A 26,120-nucleotide genomic window follows, 5' to 3' on the forward strand; every position below is an offset into this window, starting at 1 on the left:
CTGGATTTTCATGTCTGGTAAATGGAAGCTTCTGAGCCCACAGTAGTGCCACCTACCTCTCCATACCCCAGCAGGGCCTGGCTCACCCAGGGGATGGATATCTGGATGTACATGGATGAACATACAGAAGGCAGAACTACAGAGGGGTTTTTGCCACTTTTGCACAAGGGGAGATGGAATTTCAGTCTGAGAGCCTGAACCAAGTACCACTGTGAGCCTGGCACAAGTTCGCCAAAAGCCATACATCTGGACCAACTGATAGAGAGGATTTTTCCTGGGTAGAGGGATGTTCATCCAATCTTTGATGTCCTGACTGATCACTCCAGGGACTGGCACTAAGCCTGCTGCAGAAGGCAGAGTTCTCTAGGGCTGTGGAACATCACCTGAGTGGAGAGACCAGGATTACAAACTATGTAAGCACACAAGTAAAAAAGGAATCAGTGTAAAAATGAGATAGAAGGGGTGGAAGGTTTCAGGAAGAACAGCAACGCAAGCGAGAACTTCCATGGAGTAGGTACCAGGGAAGTCACACTACGGACGGTCTGGAGGACTGGTGGGAGTTGTTAGGCAGCGTGCACGGGAGTCCAGGGCAGCCCTAAACACTGAAGCTGCATGTGTGCGCACTCACTCACAGCTTTGTTAAAAGACACGATTCAGTAAAAAGCAATATACAGGATCAACACTGAAAATCAACTTTGTTTGCATACTAACAATGAACAAAACAAACTACCAAAAAACAAAAATAAACAAGAGAATTCTGTTAGAGATGTAGCTCAGCTGGTAAAGTGTTTCCTAGCACACGTGAAGTCCTAGGTTTCAGCACCCCATAAACCAGGTGTGATACATGACTATAAGCCACACACTCAAGAGAGAGCAGTGGGAGGATTCAGGGTTCAAGGTAGTTTTCAGTTATGGTTACCAGAGACTTTTAAAGAAGGGCTGGGGGAGGTGCTGAAGCACCAGGTTCAAGTCCCAGCACTCACATGGCAACTCAAAATAGTCTGCAACTCCAGCCTAAGAAGATCTGACACTGTCTTCGGCCCTCCGTGGGTACCAGGAACACAGTTGATGTACAGACCTATATGTGGGCAAAACCACCCATACGCATAAAATAAAAACTAAAAAAGATAAAAAGGAAAAATGCATACATACAGGCAAATATATATCTACATATCTATATCTATATATAGTCACTGGTCCAGCGCGATGGCTCAGTAAATAAAGGTGTCTGCTGCCTCCAGACTTGATGGTAGGAGAGAACGGACTCTTCCATGCTCTCCTCTGAACCCCTGTCTGCACATGCACTAAGTAAATGTGAAAAATAAATGAATGTAGTTTTTAAAAACACTACTCAGGAGTAGAGCAAGGAGGCAAGGCAAGTGACCTGACCAGACTTCGCTCAAAGTCATTAAATGGAAAGACAGTCAGCTCACCCATTCGGAAATTTCATACAGAATCATTTAAAAACAACGTAGAGGGCTACCAAGGCGCCTCAGCAGGTAATGGCGGTAACTGCCAAGCCTGACCACCTGAGCTTGATCCCCAGGCACTCTATAGTAGAAAGAGAAACTGGCTCCCCCTGGTTGTTCTCTCCTCACCAAAATAGATATCTAGCTACATAGATACACAGATAGATACATAGATACATGATACATAGATACATGATACATCGATACATAGATAGATACAAGAAAATCTGGAGATTTTGTACATTTCAAAATATATTTTTAAAATAAACCTTTAGGGCTGGAGAAATGGCTCAGCGGTTAAGAGCACTGACTGCTCTTCCAGAGGTCCTGAGTTCAATTCCCAGCAACCACATGGTGGCTCACAACCATCTGTAACGAGATCTGATGCCCTCTTCTGGTGTGTCTGAAGACAGCTACAGCGTACTCAAATATAATAAATAAATCTTTTTTTAAAAAAAAATCTTTAAAATTTGTGTGTGTGTGTGTGTGTGTGTGTGTGTGTGTGTGTCCGTCCGTGTGCGCCCACACACGCACGCACGCGCGGCACCTGTGTGGTGATCAGAAGATAATTTTGTGGAGTTAGTTTTCTCATTCACTTTAATATAGGTTCTACAGAATCAAACTCAGGTTGCCAGGCTTGTGGGGCAAACACTTTACCAGGCTCCAGGAAACAAACTTACCTCCTTTCTTTTGTGGTTTTTTGAGACAGGGTTTCTCTGTGTAGCCCTGTCTATCCTGGAACTTACTCTGCAGACCAAGCTGGCCTCCAACTCAGAGATCCACCTGCCTCTGCCTCCTAAGTGCTAAAATTAAAGGCCCTGTGCTGCCACCACCACCACCACCCAGCCTAGGAAACAACCTTTTTTAAAAAAATGTATTATTTACATGTACAGTGTGTCTGTATAGTGCATGTGCCTGAGGTTAGGGGCATCACCTGGAGCTGAAGCTACAAGTTGTAAGCTGCCAGTGTGGATGCTGGGAGCTGAAGTCTGGTCTTCTGCAAGAACAGGACATGTTCTTACCCACTGAACTATCTCACCAGTCCCAGAAACAAACTTTTAAGGAATTAAAAATCTATGCTAAAAATAGTATGGAATCTTACAGAACCACAACTCGCCATAGCAATCTTACAAAAGCTAGAAGACTCGAACTTCCTTACAAAGCTCACTGCAAAGTACAGTGATCCAAAACTATGCAACATCAGCATCACAGATACAACAAAGAGCCCAGGACAGCTAGCTCACTCTTAGCAGAATTCTCAGGAAAGGGCTCAAATGGTTTTGATAAGGAGGGGCCAGAGAAGAGGGCTCGGCCAGCAAAGTGCTTGCCACTAAGCCTGACAACCTGAGTTTAGTCCCTGGGACCCACGTGGCAGAGACAACTGACTACTGCCCAGCTGTTCTGTGACATGTGCATGGTCACACACATACACTAAATAAATGGAAAAACAAACAGAAGAAAACAAAACACCTTGGCAAGGAAGCCAGCACTCTAGGAAGGATTCTGGGAAACCGATATTTATAAGCAAGACAACAGAGTTGCCTCAGTGGAGGGAGACTTGTCTGTGCCAAGAAGCTGGGTGGCTGTGCAGTACCAAAGTCATGGTGCCACTGGAGTTCCTGGATACAAAGCTGATGCGGGGACCACATACCTGTGAGCCATTTCCCCTATGGGGCCACAGGCTAGCCAATGGGGATATGAGTGGTGGTGTGGGAAACACAGGTGTGGATGCTGAATTGGAGTTGAGCCCTAAGGAACAGAGGGGGGCAGGAAGCACCAGTAGAGGGGGCCACCCGACCACACTGCCCCTGCCCTGGAGCATCTCTACCTTTCACTGCCAGCAGGAGCACCTCACCATCACCTCCTTGTCCCCTCTCCTGGGTCATGTTCTCAAGAGGGTGACTCACCTGTTCAGCCTTCCCATTCCTTCTCCTACCATCGATTCGAATCTAAGTCCATTCCTGGTTCTTTTTTTCTTTTTTTCTTTTCTTTTTTCTTTTTTTTTTTTTTTTTTTTTTAGGAGCTGGGGACCGAACCCAGGGCCTTGCGCTTGCTAGGCAAGCGCTCTACCACTGAGCTCAATCCCCAACCCCCCATTCCTGGTTCTTCCTACTCCAGGATGAACAGGAAAGCTGAAAGTCTTCTGAGTGCTGGTGAACAGCTGTCAGCATACAGTGGGTGCTCAATAAATATCTAGGGATAGGAGGTGGGAGACGGGATGGAGAAAACAAATAGAAGTTAGGGCCAGAGGCCTGGGATAGGGTCTGTTTACTGAAGCACTGCTTAGCAGCCCCGGGAGGGCTCTGAGAATCAGTGTCTGATCCACAAGCACAGGGGCAGCTGTAACGGCACGGCTGGCTGCCAGAGAGAATGTCAGAAGGTAAGAAGAGTAAACGGAGTCACCCAGTGGTCAGTACCCCACCAGAAGGAGGATTGACTTTCTGGGAGAAAGGTGAGGTGAAAGGAACAGGCTCAGGACTTGGGCAGGGGCACCCGCTTTCCTTTCTCCCTCTGCCCCCACCCTTGGCAGGCTACTTCCCTTCTGCACTTAGCTGCTCTGAGCTTCGGGTCTTTTTACTTCCGCTAAATGACAACTGCACCACCTCTTGGGAAGAGTGCCTTAGGTAACAGGGTGGTGCCTGCTCCACCAGAAGGGTGCTCATGCTGTGCAGGGACAGGGAATTAATAGCTATTCCTTGCCTTGTCACAGGAAGACCCACCCAGTACAGAGGAGACCCAAGGTGACAGCTGGAATTCGGGCAGGCAGTTCATTGTGTATAGTTTGATGGGGTACCCTGCCTGTCCCCAGTTTCCGAGGTCGTTTTCCTGTCTCCCATTCCACATGTGTACTCTTTGCTTACACAGTTTGCCCTGGGTCAGGTCCTGATTTGTGGCCCTGGGTTCACCTGTTTGGGAAGGGTGAGGGCAGATCCTGGCTCAATAACAGGCTGTCCCCTGAGTTGCCAGCAAGGGACCTGATTGGCAGCTGCACTCTGGGCAGGGATGACTAGGACTCTGCCTTGTCAAGGTAAGCAGAGGTCTTTTGAAACTCTGGAATTTACCTGCAGAGACTAGCATCTCCACGTGTTGTGTGAGGATAGGCAGAGGGGTAGCAAATCTAGCAGACAGGTTTCTTACTAAATATGTGGACCTGCTCATCAGGAACGACCTGGGTAGGGAACAGAGAAGGACCCTCACTCATATCCCACTGATCAATAAACAAAAAAGCCCTAGGCAGGATAGGTGAGACCAGAGAGCCAGTTCAGGGCAAGACTGCAGGGGTGAGAGCAACAACATAACCCCTGTCTTCCCCCATAGTCTTGTGGCTCAGTTGGAGTCATTGAACTGTCCTCCGCTCCTAAGGTCGGGGGGGGGGGTGTCTATGGGTTGTAATAAGGGGTCCTGGGCTGCAGCAATGCCAGGTAAGCTGTGTCCTACAATAGTTCCCCTGACTTTTGCCGGAGCACCGGGAAAGTTCACCGGATCGCGCTAGGAAGCAAGGCAGCCCCAGCTAGAAAGAAGGGGAAGGGGAGGCTGTTCAAGAGCCAGTAACTCGGTCTCAGTTCGGGATGGGAGGGAGGCTCTCGGGCCCAGGAAGAGGAGGAAGATCCCCCTGTCCATCCCACTTCGGGGTCAGAAGAAAGTTAAGGCCAAGGAGTTGCTTCTGGCTAAGGCAGGGTTGTTCGGGTTGTGTTCACGTAGTCCGGGGCAGGGGGCTCCGCGGCTGGTCTCTCTTGGCGTCCCGGGGCCATCCTCTCCCGCGGGGTTCCCCCCGGGCCCAGCTGCTGGCTCCCCCAGGCCCGCGCGCGGCCCACCTTCTACCGCGGCCCGCCTTCCCGGCGGCAGGAGCGGGGCCCAGGCCGGCGGGCGGAGGCGGCGCCACCCGGGGCGCTGACGTAGCGGCCGCTCGGCGGCCGGGGGTCCCTTCGGTGGGGCCGCGGCTCCCCGCCCGCCACCCCCGCGCGTCCATTCGCTTTGTGTCCCGCGCGCGGCAGGGCCCCCCGCGCACTCTCAGCCCTGCGCCCCGCGGCCCGGCGGGCGGCTCCCGGCGCGGCCCCAGCAGCCCGCGCCGGCATTGTGTGGACGCGCCCGGCCGCGAGCGCGCGCGCGGGCCCTGCCGAGCGCCCCCGGCCCCGTCCGCTCCGGCCGCGGCGCCCGCGCCCGCCGCCCCCGCCGCCCTCGCCGCGCGGCCCCCGGCCCGGCCCGGCCCGACCCGGGCAGCGCAGCGGCGGGGCGAGCGGCGGCGCGGCAACATGGCGACGGTGCCCGTGTACTGCGTCTGCCGGCTGCCCTACGACGTTACCCGCTTCATGATCGAGTGCGATGCCTGCAAGGACTGGTTCCACGGCAGGTGAGCGCGCCGCGGCCCGCCCGGCCCACCGAGCCCCGCGCCCCAGCCGCGCGCCCCGGGCCCCGCCAGGCACCGCAGCCGCGTTCGGCCGCCGGGCCGCGCGCCCTTTTGTGCCCAGGGCGGGGGCGTACGGCCGCCGCGCACAAAGCGAGGCCCGCGGCCGGGGCGGGCGAGGGGCGCGGGGAAGTTGGGGCTCCGGCCGCGTTGGGGCTGGGACCCGGTCGTCTGACAGCGGGGCCGCAGTGGCCGCGGAGGCCGGGAGCAGGACGAGGCCCAGGCCCCGGGCCCCCGCCGCCAGCCCCCTGCGAAGTTGCAGGAACTTTCCCCGCGCGGGCTCGGGGCGGCCGGGCCGGGAGAGGCGGGCGCGCGGCCCGGCGCGGGTCCCCCGAGAGGCGCGACTGGCGGGCTCCGGAGCTGGCAGGGCTAGGGTGGACCGGGTAGGACGGTAGCTAGGTAGCGGCCAATGCCCCCAGTGTCTGCCAGAGCCCGGGAACCTCCCTGGGACCTTGTCCTGGCGGGCAGGACCCCTCCGGGGACCCCGCGTGCCTACTGGCTCGGGCCGGCCTGCGGGCCTAGGCGGGAGTGCAGTGACAGACCGATGTGAGTGTCTGTGTGTTGGGGTGGGGGTGTTGTGGCTTGGCCGCCTATTTCCTGGCCTGCTCAGCTCCCCATTTCCCTCCTCCCTGCTTCAGGCAGAGACACCCCAGTTTTGACATGACCTTATGCTCTTTAAGGAAGACGGGGAGGAGGGAAAGAGGTAAGCTTAGGCGATACTAAACCCGCCCTTTGGGCCCTTGCCGGTGGCCATGACCTGGCCTTGTGTCTACTTTTTAAGAGCCTAAGTCCCTTCCTACTTAGAAGTAAGAGGAGGAGAAAGAGGTGATCATCCTGCTTAAACTGCTCCAACAGGTTCTCTTGTGTTTGACTTTGCCTGTGGGATGTGCTTGGGCCTCAAGAGGGCTGGCCTGAAGCTGGACAGGTCTGCCTGTCCCCTGGGTGTGAGTTTTTAGCAGCTAGTAGCAGGCTGGAGGGAGAGAAGAGTGTATGGTTCTACATGGTCCCTGTCCTTCCTTCTAGAGAGAAGACCCTTCTGTTATCTCACATCCAGGATCTTTAGGGTGTCTTGAAAGGGAGCTGTGGTCTCTGGTCTAGTCATCTTTAAGTGTGGGGAGCTAGGTAGTCAGGATGTGATGGGCCGCCTCACATCTGTAGGCCCTGGGACAGAGGTTCACTCTTGTAGGGCAACCTGGCTGGCCTTACGAGGGGTGGTCGTTTATGGCTCACTGGAATCTCTAGAGTATCCTGTGTTGCCTCCCTCAAATATCTAGAACTGTGGAGAGCACTCAGAGCTGTGTGACCCCTGGGCTCTGCTCCAAGCAGGGCCACTATAAACAGTGACCAACTGGCTTCCATATCCGAGAGGTTTGTGGCCAGATTACAGTGGGTAGAGCCTGGAAGTCTCTCCAAACCCAGAAACGCTGGGAATCTGGACTTGAGTAACCCCAAGAGTGGTGGCACCTCTTCTTCCCCTCTCAATCCAAGACCTATAGCACCCCTGGGTACCTGTCAGCTGGGCTGCTGCTGAGGCAGAGAAAGGAGGGGGGATGAGATGATTGACCAGTCTTGACACTGGAAGAGGTTTGTTGTTTATTGTTTGCTTTGTTATTGGAGGTCTAGTCAGTCACCTTACTATTTCTCTGAGGATTTTGCTTTGATCTGAGACAGGCAGTTGATTAGCACAGATGCATTTACACGTATTTGGGGCTCTGGGCAGTAAAAGGGATCACTCACGGCAGGTGTTTTCTTATGCTCAAGTGCACCCTGAGTGGTGCCTCTTCATGGGTCCAGAGCTCTGGCTAGCTTTGTGCAGGGTCAAGGGTTGGGGCCTAAGCGAGGCAGGGAGGGAAAGGCCTGGGCCTCTTCCTGCTCCTGTAGTCTGGAACAGATCCGTGGGCCCCTCTCAAGTCTCTCTTGTTCATGAGTGGAAGGCGTGTGGTCAGCTCCCTGTGTGTCTCCCCCTCCAGTTATTCCTGGAAGACCCCAATGGTTCTCCTCAGAGCTATGTAGCACCTGGATTATTAATTCCCTCAGAGTTTACATCTTAGCACACGTTTGAACAGCTGGTATGATTTTACACTTTTGATCTTGAGGAAACAAGGCTTACTGAAGAAGTTTTTTAAATGGTATCCCCAGGAGTAGTAGAGCATGTGTATAATCTAAGCACCGGGAAGGTTGAAGGCAGGAATATCAAGAGTTCAAGGCCATCCTTGGATATACATCAAGTTCGAGGTCAGCCTTGGGTATATGAGACCCTGTCTCAAAAGTAGTAACAAAGGCTGGTGAGGTGGCTCAGCAGATAAAGGCTTGCTGACTAGCCTAGTTCTAATCCTAGGACCCACATGCTAGATGCAAGATGCCCTCTGACCTACCCATGTAAACCATGGCATGAGCTCCCCTCCAAAATCAAATTTAAAAGTAATTAAAAAAAATACCAAAACACCAATAACAGAAGGATTGAGTTTGGCTACACATACCTTCCACTCCACTTCTAAGTTACTTAGTTGGCTGTGCCAGCTTTGAAAATAAGGCGAGAACTTTGGCTCAATACTCGGGACTGAGCGCCACCCTTTACTCAAACTTCTTTAGCCAGATTTCCCTCCTGGATGTACTTTTCCTGTTTCCAGATCCCACACAGCATTGGATTCCGTACCCTGGCAAACATTTCTTTTAAAAGGAAACTTTGTATCATTCTCCAAAATGGACCATTATTGTTACTTGCAATACACAGTAACCATTAAAATAAACACAGTAGCCAGGCAGTGATGGCACACGCCTTTAATCCCAGTCCTTGGAAGGTAGAAGCAGGTGGATAGCTGAGTTCCAGGCCAGCCTGGTTTACAGAGTGAGTTCCAGGATAGCCAGGACTACATAGAGAAACCCTGTCTTGAAACAACAACCCCCTCCCTCCTCAATAACTAGAAAGCCTCAGTTTGTCCTACCTGGGCTCACATTACACATTTCCAGCAAGCCTTGCTTTGGGGAGGATTAGAACGAGGATCTCTTAAGTCACCCATGCTTATAGTCACCCTTACTTACAGTGGTAGAATGTTGGTGCTTCACTGCTTCTTTGACCTAGAACTTGCTTGGGGCAGCTGCTTTCTTAAGCCTAAGCTTGAGTCCCTGGTGAGTGTGCCTTGGGGATGGCACCAAGCTCCAGAGCACCCTTGCAAGCAATGTCTTTGGGGACAATCCTATAGTTTGAGGTGTGTGGCACACTGAAGGGAGCTTATCCTGCATTTCATGGAGAGGTCAGTGGGGAGTGGGGAGCATGGGGAAGGATCCTCCATCCTGTCCCTGAAATGTATAGCTTGTGCGTGACTGGCCTCTCTAAGCCACTACAAGATTCCTCATCCAGGGGCTGGGGATTTAGCTCAGTGGTAGAGCGCTTACCTAGGAAGCGCAAGGCTCTGGGTTCGGTCCCCAGCTCCGAAAAAAAAGAACCAAAAAAAAAAAAAAAAGATTCCTCATCCAATCCTGTCTTAGCCATGTCTGATCGTCCTTCTGCTTTTCTGGGGTTCCTGTGGTGTTCCCTGGAAGATGGGTCTTAATGGATTTAGAAGGGATAGATTTGAAGGCAGGATCATGTAGGAAGCAGCTGGAGGCCTGTTGCCCCCAGAAGTGTCATGGACCTGGAGCTCTTCAGGGACCTTGAGAACCTGTTCTCTTTAGAAGTCTCTTGTGCAGCGCCCCTTGGTTAAAAAACCATAGTCTTTCCTTGTGTCTGTATCATCCATTGGGTTGATGGCAGCGGACCCCATGCCAGCACTCCTGCCTGCTGCTTGTGTTGGAAGACCTGGCCTCTCAATTGTCAGTGACTTGCTTGGAAGAATTTTGACCTCTGGGAGGCAGGAATGGCTACATAAATTCATCTGACATCCTTAAACCTGACCTTCTGACCCTCTTACGGGTGATCATTCTATCAGAAGGTTCCTTGGAGGCCTCAACAATAAAATTGACTTTGGAAAGCTTGAAAGATGAGCAGGTGACTTTAATTTTTTTTTTTTTTTAATTTTTTTTTTCAGAGCTGGGGACCGAACCCAGGGCCTTGCGCTAAGTGCCTCTACCACTGAGCTAAATCCCCAACCCCATGAGCAGGTGACTTTAAAGACAGAAGTTTCACTTGTCTCTTGGTAAACATTTGTTCTGTGTTCTAGGAGGGGCTTGGAAATGGCAGTGAGACCTGGGGGTGGGGAGTGGGGGTGGCTAGGTGGACTGCTTGCTGTCCTCTATTGGGTTCTTGCTTGCGAGTGGACTTCTAGCTCACTCCTTGGGGGCAGAGTGAGCCCCATGTCTCAGAGTGGCTAATGAGATCTCTGGGAGCAAAGTCATAGGAATGAAGGCAAGGAGGTCAAGGAGGAAGGGACTGAGGCACAGGCAGGAAGTGCACTGTGGGGTGTAAGGGGATGGGGAGGCTGAGGAGCTGGGCCAAGTTTGTGTTATTTTTCCTTCCTTCCTTCCTTCCTTCCTTCCTTCCTTCCTTCCTTCCTTCCTTCCTTCCTTCCTCCTTCTTTTTTGAGACAGGGTCTTACTGAGTATCCTCAGCCAGCTCTGAAGTCTTTATCCTTCTGCTTCAGCCTCCTGGGTGTTGCAGTCAAAGGCTTGCATTACCCTACTGGAGACAGGTTTTGTCAGAATCCCTGTGGCTGCTGTTGGGGCAGATGTGAGATAGGGGTAGGGAGCCACCACTAAAGTGAGAGGGTAGAGCTTCTGGGGACATCATGTCTGTTTGTCCCTCTTCCTGGGGGCTCCATGTCTATGTCCAGTTCCCTCAGACCGAGATGACCTGTGTGGGGTTTTCATTGTGTCCACTTAGTCTTAAGGTCCCTGGAGTAGCATTCTGTCTGGGGCACCTGGAGACATAGAGTAGGGCCTGTGGCAGTGCTCAACAGGTCAGCTCTCTTGTTGGCTAGCTGAGTTTGTGTCCCACAGGAAGGAGACATGGCCAAGAGGAGTCTGGGCTAGCAGAGACTCCGATAGTGAATATGAGGATGAAGAACCCTTCCTACGGAGACAACATATGCACTTAGGGATAAACAGTTTGCCATTTTTGTTAGATTTATTCACTTATATGTGTGAAAGCTTTGCACACATGTGTATATGTGTGCTGTGTGCATGCCTGGTACCTATGGCAGTCAGAAATAGGGTGCCAGATTCCTAGGAACTGGAGTTATAGATGATTATGAATGGCTATGTGGGAGCCTAGTCCTCTGCAAGAGCAACACCTGTTCTTAACCTCTGAGACATCGTCCAGCCCCCAACTCATCACTTTAAGACAGGGAATTCTCCCTATGTGAGTTTGCAAAGCTCTGGGAAAAGAGGGAAGAATGTCCACTCAGTGTCCGGGAAGCCAGGAATCCAAACAGTGCTTCCTAAGAGGGGCAGATGTCTGGAAGGAAGCAGCTTCGTGGGAGCCGCATCCTAATCTCCAGGATGGTTTTTTTGTTTTGTTTTGTTTTTTAAATTGGAAATTTTTGGCTGGCAACAGGCATGGTACAAGCACCGGATTGCAGCCCACATTTGTTGGGGGCCAGTTGGGCATCAGGCATAACTCCAGATGGCCCAAGATCTGGGACACCAAGTATCCAACCCTGCTGTCCCAGGCCACTTTCTTTCCTTCTCCTTTGACCTGTTCCTGATAGTACCTTGCATTTGCCAGACTCTTATTAAGAACGAAGGGATCGCTGTTTGGTCAGGCCACTGTCGAACGCTGCATGGTGGAGAGTGCCCTGCAAGAGTCCTCTGACTTCTTAGTTTCTAGTGTGGATAAAACAGTCTACCAGCTGGGTCCTGAGACCAGTCGGTGACAGCAAGGCTGCAGATGCTTACCATATTTAGGCCCCACTGAATGCCTGTGGGACTATGTGAGTATCTTCCTGTCTGATCCCCATACAAACTGTGAGTGGAAGGTAGACTGGTAGGTCACAGTGTCAACTCCCTTCTCAGCGCTGACCCAGAGGCAGCCAAGTGTCTGTCACATTTGGCTTTCCTGACCCTAGCAGGATACTGTGTACTGTGATCCAGGGCAGGTAGATGTGCTCACCTCTAAGAGGGTGGTGTGGTAAGGAGGACGTAGCTTGCATGTACTCTTGGTTTAAGGTTTGAACAGACACTGGATGCTGATAACCACATGAGTCCGTGGATAGGACAGCGTGGTGCCAGCAAGAGGTCCACAGGTGGTGCTGGCTGTGGAGGGGTCCCTGCTCCAAGCAGCCACCTGAATAGTCTGTGCTGGGTCTCAGTGTGTCACCCCTCTCAGGCCAGGTTTCTCTCTTACCTTTCCTTCTTTCCTTGCTGGTCATCTTTGGTCCCCATATTTCTGGTGACTTCTACTCTCAGCTTTGTGGTTTGGTGGCACTGGACTAATAGTACCTTGTCCACACCAAAAAGCACTGAGTTTAAACAACAGAAAAACCCATCTGGAACTTGAGCCTGCTTGGCTGTCATCGCAAACCCTGAGACCTGGAGGTCTCTGGCAAGTGCAGCAGCGAGCCTCTTGTGTTTCTGAAAACACAGAGGTGAAATTCAGTTAGTGTAATGCTAACCATCCAAAGGCAGACAGTTTACCTCTGCATCACACAAGGAAGAGTTCAGTGACACTCGATGCATGTGTGTTATGCGACCCTCCCTTCTGTCTAGTTTCCAGGCATCTTCACCCTTCATAGGTAAATCTTCTGTCCATCGAGGAGCTGTGTGTCTTTTCCTGCCTGTCCCCTATCCCCTTCTGGCCCCGGGGACTGATCTCTTCTCAGGCTCTTTTGTGTAGACAGACTCACACAACATCTAGCATTTTGAATCCGGCTTCAGTTTTTGAGGCTCATTCACACAGTGCCATGTGTTGGTATTTATTGAGAGTTTTTTTTATGGCTGAATAATATTCTACTGCCTGGGTGACCAGGCCATGGTTGTCTGCTGTTAGTTAGGTTGGGTTTGAGCAGCCTCCACCAGGGACTGTTGTAAGTAGCGTTGCCGCACATTTGTGCAAAGACGTTTGGCCGAACACCTGTTTTCAGTTTTTCTGTGTGTACTAACCACATGTGTTACCACTGAGCTGCACCCCCCAGCCCTATATTTAACTTTTTGAGTAACCAACAGGGCATTTGCTACAGGGCCCGCCCCAATCGTCACCAGCGCTTACTGTTCTCCGGTCTTTTTATTATAACCATCCTCATGGGGTGTGGGTGTGAAGCAAGTAGTGTTTGGTGTTGGTTTTGACTTGTTCCTGATAATTGATGGTGCGGGGCTCCTTGCCTCTGCCAGCTGGTGTTTCAGTCTTTGGCTTTGAGAAATGTCCACTCAAGGCCCCCGTCCCCCAGGGAGGGAGATGGAATCCAGAGCTGGGGCACACTCACTCCCAAGCTTCAGTGCCTATTTTATTATTTACCGTGTGTGGGGGGCCGTGTGTACATGTGCACATGCCACAGCACGTGTGTGGTCAGAGGACAACTTGCAGGAGTTGGGTGTTTCCTTCCATTGTATGGGTCCAGGGCATCAAACTGAGGTCACCAAGCTAGGTAGCAAGCACGTTTGCCCGCCAAGCCATCCTGTTTGCCCTTTGCTCTGTCTGTCTTAAGTTGGGTCATTCTTCACCGTGAGCTTTTGAGCTGCCGCGTGCTTTCTAGCAGCCATGCCTTTATTGGAGACATGGTTTGCAAGTGTTGTTGTGTTTTTCCATTTCCCCTGGTTAACTTTGTCTGTTCTTGATATCATCCACAGGTGCATACGCTTTTAGCTTCAACGAGATCAGGCTTACTTGCTGACTTATATTTCTTGTCCTTGCTTTTAGTGTCTTAAGAGTCTCTTGTGAGGTCAGTTGTTACAAGGTTTACTCTAGCGACTTCTTTGAAGAATTTCATACTTTCAACTCTTTAACTTGTGTGTGTGTGTGTGTGTGTGTGTGTGTGTGTGTGTGTGCGCGAGCACGTGTTCACGAGCACATATGCACCATCGTGTACATGTCAGTGTGTGTTGCGTGCGAGTGTACGTGTGCTCATGTGTGTGGATGAGTGCATGGGCACCATCACGTACATGTGAAAGTCAGAGGACAACTTGTAAGACTTGTTGCTGTTCTTTCTGCCTTGTGGGGCCCAGGAATCTACCTCATAATTTCAGGCTTGGCAGTAAGCGTCACTTAGCCACTAGGAAATCTTGCTGGCCCTCAACTCTTAGATTTAGGCTTTTAAAAATTCTTCTATTTTATTTGCTGTTGTTGGTTTTTGTCGGTTTTGTTTTTGTTTTTGGAGAATGGATTTCTCTGTATATCTGTTTAGTCTTGGCTGTCCTGGAACTCACTCCGTAGACCAGCCTTGAACTCAGAGATCTGCACCACCACCGGCCCTGTGGCTTTTGTTTGTTTTTGAGACAGAGTCTTATTATGTGGTCCTGACTGGCCTGGAATTTGTTTTGCAGTCAATGCGAGCTCTGAACTCACAGAGATCCAACTTGTGTCTGCCTCCTGCGTGCTAGAATCAAAGCGTGCACTCCGTGTTTGGCTTTTAAATTTTTTTAAAGTTATTTATTTGTGGTAGAGAGCACGTGTGTGTGTGTGTGTGTGTGTGTGTAGGTGTGTAGGTGTGTGTAGGTGTGTAGGTCAAAGGACAACTTGCAGAAGTCAGTTCTCTTCTTCTACCATGTGGGCCCTGGGGATTGAACTCAGATCATCAACTGTGCTGGCAAGCACCTTTGGGTATTTGTTCCATTGTTCTAGGTAGGATCTTTGTTTTTTGTTTGTTTATTTGTTTGTTTGTTTGTTTAATGCCATGCTCACTGCTGTGATGAAATCCTAAGGTAGATGCCGAAAGGAAGGAAAGTTCTTGGTTCCTGGTTTCTGAGTTTTGTGCTGTAGTTACTTTGCCGCACTCTTTAGGCTTGTGTGAGTCATGCTCTTGTACATGATTATGTGCATACACACATGTGCAGGTGTGAATGTGGAGGCCAGAGGCCTATGCTAAATACTTCTAGAACTCTTATTCCTTGTGTCCCCCCCCCCCCTCTCTTTCTCTCTCCTTTCTTTTGCTTCTTAGACAGGCTCTGTTGTTGTTGGCCTGGAACTCTCTCATTTGGCAAGACTGGCCAGCAGGCAAGCCCCGTGGACCCTCCTTGCTCTCTTCTCACTAAGAACTAGGATTACAGGAGCAATACCACACTGTGGGTTTTGTTGGTTGTTGTTCTAACATGGGCACCGGAGATCAGAACTCAGGTCCTTGTGGCAAGAACTGTAATGAAGGAGTATCTCTCCAGACTCAGCCGTCTTGGTGTTCGGGACAGTCCTGCTGTGTAGCATAGTCTCTCCTCAGACTCACCGTCCTTCTGAGTGGGCTTCCCAGGTGCTGGGGTCATAGGTGCCATAGCTCAGCTTCCCACCGTCCTTCTGAAGATCACTTCTGCTCCATAGAATTCCCTCCCTTGTTGAAAGTCATTTGGACACAAGGGTGTATTTCTGATCTGTCAGTTCTGTCCCCTAGGTACTTATGTCTGTCTTTAGGCCAGTGCCACATGGTTTTGAGTATTGTGGGTTTGCAGTGTGTTTTGAAATCCGAAGTGTGAGTCTTTGTTTCACTCCCCTCCACCCCAACCCCCTTTCTTTTTAGAATTATTTTAACTGACTGGAACCGGTGTTTAGCTCCTTGCAATTTGTTGTTTAGATTTGAGGATTGACTGCTACATTTCTGCAACATTAAAAATAAGGAAAAAGAAAAAAAAATGCAGTTGGATTTTGACAGGGATCGCAGTGCCTATAGGTTGCACATTGCTCTCTTGAGAGACTTAAGACTTCTGACCGTGAACACCGTGTGCCTCTCTCTACTCACATGTGCCGTCTTCAGTCATTCGACATGTTCTGTGGTGTCTAAGCCTTGACTTCCTCAGTTGGTTTCTAGATATTTCGAGGGCAGTGCTTCTGTAAGTCATTCATTGACGGTGTCTTTATTTATTTTTCCCTTCCGTGTTGGACATTGGACCCAGGGCCTTGTGTATGTTAGAAAAATACTTTACCACTGAGCAATACCCGGCAGCATTTCTGACCCTTTTAGTTATTTTCATAGTCCCTTATAACATGTAGTAACTGGATTTTCAGAATCACACATATGAGGGTGCCACCTGAGCTGGCCCCCTCTGGGCTGTATGCACACGTGGTGTGGCACACCCAGATGCTGGACACACAGTCCAGACCCTCACACCTTTGGGTTGCCGTCTTTGTAACCATAAGCTTTGCTGAGTCCCTGTGCCAGATGTAGGGTTTGGGCATTTCTGTATGTGTGGAACTCCTCTTGTATCGTGCATACTGTCTTCTTGTGCAACTCTTCATCCCTATCCCCATTTCCTTCCCTTCATCACCATCCTGCTGGGGGCTTGGGATTGAAACCTGTGTTGGGGACCCCCACCCCCAAGGCTTAGGCTGCTAGCATTTTGGAGCTGTGTCAGACGCTCCATGCAGGCAGTGTGTGTCTTCACCAGTGTGCAGGCTTCCCTGAGAGCTTGGTAGGTTAGTCCCATCAGGTGGACAAACGAACTAACGCTTAATAGGTTTAGATGGCCTGGGTCAGCACAACAGAGTGCCACATGCAGCTGGTGTGTCTGTCAGGTCTCTGCAATAGTGCCCCTCTACTCACCAATAACACTGACAGGAAATCCCAGGGCTGATCCTGTCAGGCAAGGAAGAGGACACTGGGAATGTTTTGGAGGGATGCTGTCTGGAGTCAGAGCTTGGCAGAGCCACTGAATGTGTTGGTCAGAGAAGCTGTAGAAGTTCATGTCCAGGGGCAGGGCTGGACATGATTAGAGGTACTTTTATTGAGGGAGCGGGGGGGGTGGATATTCAGGGATCCAAGGACTTTATAGGGAGCCCAAGCCCTGGGCTAGAGGAGAGTCTTGACTCTTCTGTGCTCCTTTAAGGTTAAAGACTCAGGTGAGGATAGGGAAGGAGCTACCTGACCAGACTGCCTGTGGCCAGCTACTCAGTCCTCGACAGAGAGACTGCAAGGGAGAGTACAGGTGCTGCAGTGGTGGCCAGGGGCAGGACATGGAAAACGCCTGCCCATACTGTCTGTCTGTATGAGGTGCAAGCCTCCTCGCCCTGCAGGAGCAGCCTGAAGGAGCCAACAGGACAGTACCCCAGATTTGGTATGTGTGCTGTGTAGGGCCATGTCCTCAGGAGCTCTCTCTGGGTGTGTGCACCCAGAGCTGGTCCCACACATGGCCTGGTAGAGAATTCAAGGCCCCCCACTTACTCTTATACACAAAACTGTGCTGGGCAGAGGCCGACATTCAGGCAAACGTGAAAGTTTGAATGAGGGCTGACGTGCTCCCCTGGGCTGCCAGGCTGTCACAGAGACCCTGGCCCGATACAGTGTGGTGGCCGTAGTGACCTCTGCGGCAGGTGAACATTCAGACTGAAGATCCGTGTGGCTCGGTGATGTTGCCTCTCCATTTTCCTTCCCCTTGGGTAATCCCATTGAAGCAACTGTGAGAGTCCCAGTGAGACCCGGAGAAGCATGCAGGGCAGGTAGGAGGTACTCATGGCAATGCAGGTTTAGCTACAAGACCCTGTTGTGGGACAGCGGGACCTTTTCTGCAAGCCCTACCCCAAGACTGCCTGGCATAGCTGAAGAGAAGAACACTGACCTGGAATCCAGGCCTGAGTCCTGGAAGGACTGGGAACTGGAGCTCTGAGAGCCTTGCCCTCCTGGGACAATCCAGAATCTGTACTTTGAGACATACCGAGGAGGGATGTACAGTTCCCCTTTCCTCAAGTGTGGAGACTTGTCGCCGTGAGTGCCCGTAGTGTCTCCTAAAGTGGACAGAATTCTGGGAGCAGCCTTTCCCGCTCACACTCTGCATATGGCTCCGGCCATCTCCGATGCCACCCTGACCTTGCAGCAAGTCCCCAGTGGGCCTCGGGTATGAGACTGCTCAGAAGGAACCGGCCAATCATGTCCCCTGAATCATGGTCCCGCTGCTTGTGCTGGCAAAAGCAAGTGCCGGAGGGCAGCCTGTGAGAATTTCCTGCCACCCTTGGCAGCACCCGGTGACTGCGCACGATGCTCAGTGGTTCCTGACCCCCAGCTGGGTACAGGCCATGCTCAGAATCGGGAGGCATAGTGGAAACTTGGCTCCTTATCTGTCTGTCCATCTAGCCATGTTTCCTGGGGTGAGGGATGCAGGATTCGCCGGGTGAGGGATGACAGCCTGGGTTGAATGGCAGAGATGCTCAGGGTAAGCAATAATGCCTCTGTGGTAGAGAGCTCACCTAGGAAGGCGTCTCCTCCTGCCATCCTGTGTGCCCTTCGGAAGTTCTAAGCCTGCCAGACTCTGTTCCTGACTTGAGCCCACCATTGTTCTTTGGAGAGTGGAGACCGTAGCTGCCTTCGGCATTGAGGTTCTCGTGGTACAGTGTCACCATGTGACCCGCATGTCCCAGTCTGTATATGACTGACCCTTGGCCTTCCAGCACTCTTGGATTACTGATGCCTGCTGGACTCTCTGGTCGGTCCCCTTCCAGTTGGGGGTTGTGATCGGGCCTTGGCATTGTGCTGTCTGCATTGGAGCTAACCCAGCAGTTTGGCAGTCTCCTCGGTGACTCCCCATGGACTGGTAGCAGTCTTCTGTTTGGGCCCTATCTCTTCCGCTCTGAGCCACAGCTGGAGTGGGTCCCAGCAGCACCACAGGATAGAGGGGGACACTCCGGGCGTGCACACGTGTCAGTCCAGGAGAACTCAGCTCTAGTCTGGAGCTGTGAGAAATGGCTGCCCGGAGACGGAAGAGAGCGCTCAGTGGTTGAAAACTTGCACTGTTCTTGCAGAGGATTCTCCGGTATCAGTGCCCAGCACCCACGCTGGTGATTCATGGCCACCTATAACTCCAGCTCCAGGACATCCAACACCATCCTGAGTTCATGGGCATCTGTCTGTACTCATGGACGTCCCCACACAAAGACGCAGACACATACAGGTTTAATTAAAATAAACAGATAAAAATCTAATGAGAAAGAAAGCGGGATAAACAGGCAGAAGGAAGGATATACGGACTGCCTGGGCCAGATGCAGCCCTTCTCGACTTTAGACACAAAGCAAGGCAAGTTTGAGAGTAACTGAGTGTCACAAGAGCAGAGCCAGCTTGGCTGAAGTCTTTTCCCTTTCACCTCTTGAGGCCCCGAAGGCAGTTCTGGGAGTGGCCTAATGGGATATGTTCAGCGATATCCCTGGCAACTTGTGGCTCTTTTAGGGCACTGAGAGTGTGAAACCACTTTTGCTGCTCCCCACCCCCACCCCAGGGCTGGTGCTCCTACCTTGTACCTCACGCCCCTTGGGTCTTCTTTCGGTTCCTCTCACAAGCAGAGCTGGGAGGGATCTGAGAGCAGGTTCAAGGGTGGAGACTGCAGCTTTAAATAGGAGAATCTGTGTTCGAGTTGAAAAACTTTCTAATAATTGAAACCGGCCCCCAGGGGATCCCATGTAGAGAAATGAGGTCTGTGGTAAACAAGGGCTGCTCAGTTTTGTGCTGTTGACGTTCTGGACTAGAGAATGTTTGGGGGTGGGGCCTGGCCTGTGCACTGTAGTATGTGTGGTTCTGGCCTCCATCCTGCAGATGCTGGGAACACCTCGAGTCTCGATAACCAAAGTATCTTCGGCCACTACCATGTGTACCGAGGCATGCACAGCAGCACCCAGGGACAGGCCAGACCCCAGCCCAAAACGGTCTTTGTCACCTTGAGCCCCTGCAGTGCTGCACAGTAGAGACAGAGCCTGGCCATCTCAGTGCATGCCAGCAGGTGTGTCAAAGGATACAGCACCTCAGGTCGTCCAATGACCACAGGGCCTGCTGATTTTTCTACACCCTGGGCAGCCGATCTTTTGATCTCTGTTGCTATAGTTTTACCCCACAGCTCCGAGTACTGCCATTCATTCACGTTTAATTCCTCCTTCCCCAGAGCTGTGGCATCTACCCGCAGTCTGGTGTTTTCTGACAACAGAATCAGCAGGCTCACCCTGAGTGTCATTTGGGAAGAGCACCCTTGTCTTGGCTTCTTGTCTCCACCTGTTCACTCTGTCCCTTCTTTGTTTGAAACCTGCCTGCTGCGAGGTCAAAACACGATTTTTTTTTTTAAATCCTATCCAATTTCCACCCTTCCCGCTAAGACTAAGCCTCTTGTAGTCCAGGCTGGCCTTGAACTCTCTCTATAGCTGAAGATGACATTGGATTATTTTTCTGGCCCTTCTGCCTTTGCCTCCCAAGAGCTGAGGTTAAAGGCAAGTGCCATCAGGACCTGTTTAAATGATGTTGGGATGGAACCCATGACCCCAAGCACACTAAGACAGCACTTAGCCAACCGAGCCCTTCTGTATACCTTTAAGTTTAGATTTGCTGAAAGGTTGTGTACATTGCACTCAGTTTCCCTGGATGCTCACACCCTGTGTCCCCAGCATAGGAGCCAGCATTGATCATTGTTGCCCACGCTGGGCTTTACTCATCCCGTAGCCCTTGCCCCAGGCGCTTGTTCTGCTAACATCACTCTAGAGGCTAAATTGTGCTGGTATTCTCTGCCCCTGTGGCTGTTATGGCGACCTCCTTCTCTCTCTCTCTCTCTGTCCTATGACTCCAGAAGGTGAGACAGCCGTGTAGGCTGGATCTGAGGATCCCTTTGAGTTTGAGGGGCTGCTTCTCCCCAGGTAGCCCAACACACCTGTGTGACACCTTGACATGGTGGCCAGAGGCGGGATCTGGTGTCACTTGGCAGGTAGGGTGCTATACCGTGGTGTACAAGGCAGGTACACACACCCCTGACCTGCTGAGATGCAAGCCATGAATCCACTCTCTGCACCTGGTACTCGCAGTGGCCATGATGACAGTTTATGGGCTTAGGAAATTTCCCTATTCAGTTTCTTCTGCATCTCACTTTCTAGAAAGGAGAGAATTAATTAACTCTGTGGATCTGTGGCGTCTCACGTGGTAAAAGCTGGACTCTAGGACAGTTTGTTTTGGCTGCAGCTGCCTTTGGGTGCAGATATACTGTGTGCCACAGTGCCTGAAGCCTGCACCCTCTGAGCCAGATGCTTCAGCAGGGGTTGGGGAGTAGCTGTCTTTGGGGTGTTCGGTCCAAGCCCCACTTGTAGCAAGTGGGAAACTCACTGTACAGAAGGTTAGGCTATGAGGACTAGGGTCCTCACCACCTCTAGGCCTAGTGCGCCTTCCTTTGAGTTGCTTCTCGAAAGAAATCAGTGCAACAGAATTCAGCTTCCCTCTGAGAAGACCTCAGACCTCAGGCGGCCAGTTTTGGTGACCTGCCCTGCTCTGACTGGCTGCAGCCATCAGATCGTGGTGTGCCTTCTGCCTTGCTGGCGACCTTGCAGGTAGCCTGGCCTTGGGTTTGTTCCTTGTCTGCAGTGATGCTGGGGCTCTGGATTTGGGGACACAGGAACTACTGAGACTCCTTACTCTGTTCTGGGTCCACCTCACTTCCTGTGACCCTGGCATCTCTACGTTTGGATGTTTGCATTTATGTTGGAGCTCTGGGCTTGGGGACACAGAGACCACTGGAAGCCCTCAGTCTGTTCTGGATTTCCCTCACCTCCCATGGCCGCAGCATCTCTACTTTTGGATGTTTGGGTCTTTACCAAGTGGTCTATGCATCAAAATCTTGGCTTCAGCCCTCACTCAGGTTAGGTCAGAGTGTCCTCATTTTAGGAAATTCCCAATCCTGTCACCTTGTGATGGGTGACATGATGGGGCTCTGTGAGTATTGCTCAGGTATGCACTCCCACTGGAGCAGCTCCTCTGACTAGAAATCACACACACACACACACACACACACACACACACACACACACACACACACACTTATGTATACAGTTTTATTTTATGTGTGTCAATATTTTGCCTGCCTGTGTATTTATGCACCACAGTTGTGTGTCTGGTGTCCTCAGAGGTCAGAAGAAGGTTTTAGATCCCTGTAAATGGAGCTGCAGACTGTTGTGAGCGTCTCTGTGAATGCTGGGGGATCTAATTGATGCCCTCTGAAGGAACAAGTGCTCTTAACCCCTGAGTCCTCTCTCCAGCCCTGGCTCCTCTGATCTTGACCTACCAGATTTTGCAGATTTTAGGGGTTCCCTTTTCTCTTTCCTGGGGGAGGTTTGTGATAGTGGCTTGTGTGAGAGACACTACAGGATGGAATCCCTCACCTTGGTGGTTGCCCAGCCTGAATGGACTGCTCATTCGTGGGATACTGTGTTGACACCAACCCATTTGGATACATTGTATCCACTGCTTGAGTCCTCACATAGAAGTTTCCTGGTGACGTTTCAACAGTGCCCTATAGCCTGTGGGCCTTATTGAGAGCATCAGTCAAGGCAATCCCTGAATGCCCCTCTGACAGCCAGGGGATTGGACCTGGTCCTTCTGCCTGCTGTGTTTGTCTAGATCTGCCCATCTTCTGTCCCTAGGCACTAATTACCTGAGGTATGGCTAGGTGTCTCACCTGCTGTCAGCCACCTGCTGCTGTCTGTATGAGTGAGGCCATGCATGCCCCCCTCAGACCACAGTCATGGGTGTTACAAGGTTGTAGAGTCCTGGCCGAAGTCCAAGCACCACAGCTCTCTGTTCATTGGCTGTTTCTGTTCCATCCTAGAGAACCCTACCCCCTCTTCTTGCCCATCCCAGGCTCCGACCAATCACCTTCGTGTGGACTGGGCCACCAGGAGGCTCTGTCCTCTCCTGACCTACCGGCTCCAGCCCTCTAAAGCTTCCAGTAGTCAGGGTCAGTCCCATCATCTGGAGGCCTGTACTGGAGACCAGCTTTCACCATCCAAGTCTCTACTAATCTTTGCATTTCTTATCTTTTATAGCTTTACAAAAAAAAGTAAAGGTCAAAGAATAAGCATTAGATTTCTCCAGCAAGACGAGTCCAGAGCTCACCTTTAGCAGGGATATCTCCCGGAGTTGTAAGAAGTCTTCTGATTTCAAGGGCCACAGGGCACAGCTGTCTCCAGGGCCTATCTCTTGCCGGGGCTGAGGAGAGTAAGCCACCTCCTGTGTTCAGAGTCCTTATCTCTGTCAAGAGGACCTTGGACTGCATTTGCTCTCCAGTCAGGTTTGTTTGCTGTCTCTGAGGGTTTCATCCAGAGAGAAGGCTTTAATTCCCAAAGCTTCTGGGAAGAGATATTTGCTCTACATCTGCATACAATTGGTTTCCTTAGAAACCACTGGAATAGATGCTCTGGAGCCTGCTTCAGATTTTTAAAGAGACCCTGCCCTGTATCTAGAAGATCTAAAAAACCCACACAGCGGTTTTAGAGTACTTACAAAGACAGTTGTGAATATTCATTTAATAAATCAAGATTCCTAGGCTGCTGAATGATAGAGCTGAGGGGTGATTAAATAAATGGCTGTGTACGCACACAATGGGAAATTATCCAGTTGCCAACAATGTGTTTACAGCAGGTTTAATGACTGGGGGAAATGTTTACAATGTAACATTAAATGACTTGCCGTATTTATTAGTAGGGTGACAGCTGCTATTAATTAGCTAAAACAAGTTCAAATTTTTAAATATTCAAATTTAATATTTCAGTAGTAAAATTTTATTTTTGAAAGTGAAGGGTTTAAAAGGTCATGATATGCTCCCCCCTCCCCCCAAAGCACATTTCTACTTTGCAATGAGTTTTCCACATCTGTCATGAAAAACTGAATGAGGGCCTGGCCCTCCTAGTGTTGAGGAGAAGACTTATTGTAGATATAAGGGAGAGCACAGCCAGAGTCATCTGGAAGGGTCCAGATTGGACCCAGAGACCAAGAGGCTGAGAGACTAGTATAGCCAAAACGGCTGGGTTATATAGGAATCAGAGAAGCTCGGGGATGGGGTATGACAGCCAGGATGTGTCTGTAAGAGGTCCTGGGTAAGATGCTGAGAGAGGCTGGCTACAGTGTCAGATATTCATCCTGAGTTTGAGACCTAGCACTTCCATAGTTAGGAATTAAGTAAACTGAGTGTGGTGGTGCACACCTGATTAAGGCGGAGACAGTGGAATTGCCATGGACTTGTGGCCAGCCTTGACTACATAGTGAGACTCTGTTTCTAAAAGCTAAAAACAAAGCAAACAACAAAACAAAAAGAGAAAAAAGCAGGCGAGGAATTCAGCTTGGGGTGCATTGCCGGGCTCCTCCTAGAGAAGTTCCTGAATACCGGTGTTGAAGTCCCTCTTCTTGTCTCACTGCTGCTGGCCTCAGGCTTCTTGATATTGAAAGCAGAAGGAAGAGGGTCAGCCCCACTCGGTTGGTACACAGTGCCTCCTTTCCACTGTGACCTCACCCCCTAGAGTACCGTAGTCCCTAACTGCCTTGTCACTGGCTCCCTACCCCCACCGGGACCTGGGAACTTGGGGCTCTGCCCAGCTGTTGGGAGGGGGTCTCCTTTCCCAGGCTCCTGAGTCCCATGGATCCTCCCTCTGTCCTAAGAGCAGAGACCACTGTGCAGAGCAGTGGGCTATCCTGTCACCAGCTCTGTACTTGTGTGTCTGGGAACCCTAGTGCTTGGCCTTGCCACAGCTAAGGGTAGTGATTGAGTCAGTCAGTTGTGAATGTGCTAAACACTCCTTCTGTACCCAGAGATGGCTCCAGGGTGGCTCTGAGAAGGAACTGAAGCTTCTTTAGGACTTGAGATGCTTGGATGACTTCTAGCGGGGAATCCACACTTGCCAAGAAGACGCGATTCCTCACAGATGCTTGGTACTTACAGATACGAAACGGTCGCTGGCAGGCAGGTTCCCGAATACTCACAGATGCCAACAACTGCTCACATGTGTGGCCTCTTCTAAGTGCCACCCGGTCCCTCCCTGGTACTTGGTGCTGGCAGACACTGAACAGTTACTTCTAGGTGTTCAGGTCTCAGTGGCTCTAAGCAATTATGCACAGGTATTCGAATACTTAAGGAGGTTAAGTCATTGCTTGCAGATGCCAAAATGTTCTGGGTAGCTACTCCACCTGGAAGCAAGGTGACCCGAGGCTGAAATATGAGAAGCCATGTCAATATGCTCACTTTCCTCCAGGAATGACCACTGTCTGTCTGTCTGTCTGTCTGTCTGTCTGTCTGCCTGCCTGCCTGCCTGCCTGCCTGTCTGTTTTTTGAGACAAAGTTTTTCTGTGTAGTCCTGATTGTCTAGAACTCTCTCTGTAGACCAGACTAGCCTTGAATTCAAAGATCTGCCTGCCTCTGCTTCCCGAGTGCTGGGGTTAGAGGTGTGGGTCACCACCAGTCGAGAATGTTCAGGTGAGCTTTGTGAAACCGAGGACTTTGAGACACGGGAAAGATGTCTGTCCATATGAATTACGTAACATGACAGCCAGCTCTGGGATGGCTTTATCATGCTTTGGTGCTGAGCCTGGTGTGTCAGGCACCCAGCACCATGCAGGAGGCACGCGTTTGCGAACGTGGAGGCCAGTGGATTCCGTGAGGCATCTTTTTTTTTTTTTTTTTAAATATTTTATTTATTTATTATATATGAGTACACTGTAGCAGTCTTCAGACACACCAGAAGAGGGCATCAAGATCCCATTACAGATGGCTGTGAGCCACCATGTGGTTGCTGGGATTTGAACTCAGGACCTCGGGAAGAACCGTCGGTGCTCTTAACCACTGAGCCATCTCCCCAGCCCCCGTGAGGCGTCTTTATCATTCCTCACCTTAGTCTTTGAGACAGTATCTCTCGACGAACTGAAACACTCCATTTCTGCTATCCTGCCTGGCCAGCGAACTCCCAGGATCTACCTCTCTTTGCTTCCCAGAACTGAAGCCACAGGCGTGCTCCTCCAATGCCTGGTTTTTATGTTTGTACTGGATATCCAAATTCAGGTTCATGTTTGCATGACAGGCATTTTACCTACCTACAGCCCAGAGGCACATTCTTTGTGAGCAGATTGAACATGGCGGGCTGCCTGCTACCCTGCATGTGTTCTTTACAGGTGTGTGTGTGTGCACGTGTGTGCGTATGTGTACGTGTGTGCATGTGTGCACGTGAGGGTGTGTATATGTGTATATGCCTACACTCACGTGTGTGTGTGTGCGTGTACATGTGTGCACATGTGTATGTATGTGTGTACATGTTCACGTGTGTATGTGTGTGTATGTGTGTGTATATGCCTGCGCGCACGTGTGTGTGTGTGTGTGTGTGTGTGTGTGCGCGCATGTATGTGGCTGGCCTTCTGCTGCAGGCTCATGCAGCCACAGAGGCTTACTGCTTAGACAATGCTCTTGA

At 50.9% G+C, this 26,120-nt stretch overlaps 1 protein-coding gene and 1 long non-coding RNA gene across 5 annotated transcripts in view; one reads left to right on the plus strand and one right to left on the minus strand.

Annotated features, from left to right (window-relative positions):
• The first annotated feature begins 4,426 nt into the window (after nucleotides 1-4,426).
• The window catches only part of Phf2 (PHD finger protein 2), a 69,273-nt gene continuing 47,579 nt past the window's right edge, over nucleotides 4,427-26,120 (plus strand). Inside the window, exon 1 of one of the 4 annotated variants that reach the window (XM_087590480.1) lies at nucleotides 4,427-4,497. Coding sequence is in view for 2 of the 4 variants with exons in the window: in NM_001415143.1 (NP_001402072.1) it covers nucleotides 5,723-5,820 (98 nt within the window). In the remaining 2 variants the exon portion in view is untranslated. 4 annotated transcript variants of the gene reach the window in all.
• Nucleotides 16,619-19,275, minus strand: LOC148000031 (uncharacterized). The gene is made up of 2 exons (XR_015641514.1): nucleotides 19,163-19,275; nucleotides 16,619-18,781 (listed from the first exon to the last, which is right to left on the minus strand). It is a non-coding gene; the product is annotated as an uncharacterized LOC148000031 (long non-coding RNA).

Source organism: Rattus norvegicus, chromosome 17 (genome assembly GCF_021556685.1).
Source record: "Rattus norvegicus strain SHRSP/BbbUtx chromosome 17, alternate assembly SHRSP_T2T, whole genome shotgun sequence".
NCBI lineage: Eukaryota > Metazoa > Chordata > Mammalia > Rodentia > Muridae > Rattus > Rattus norvegicus.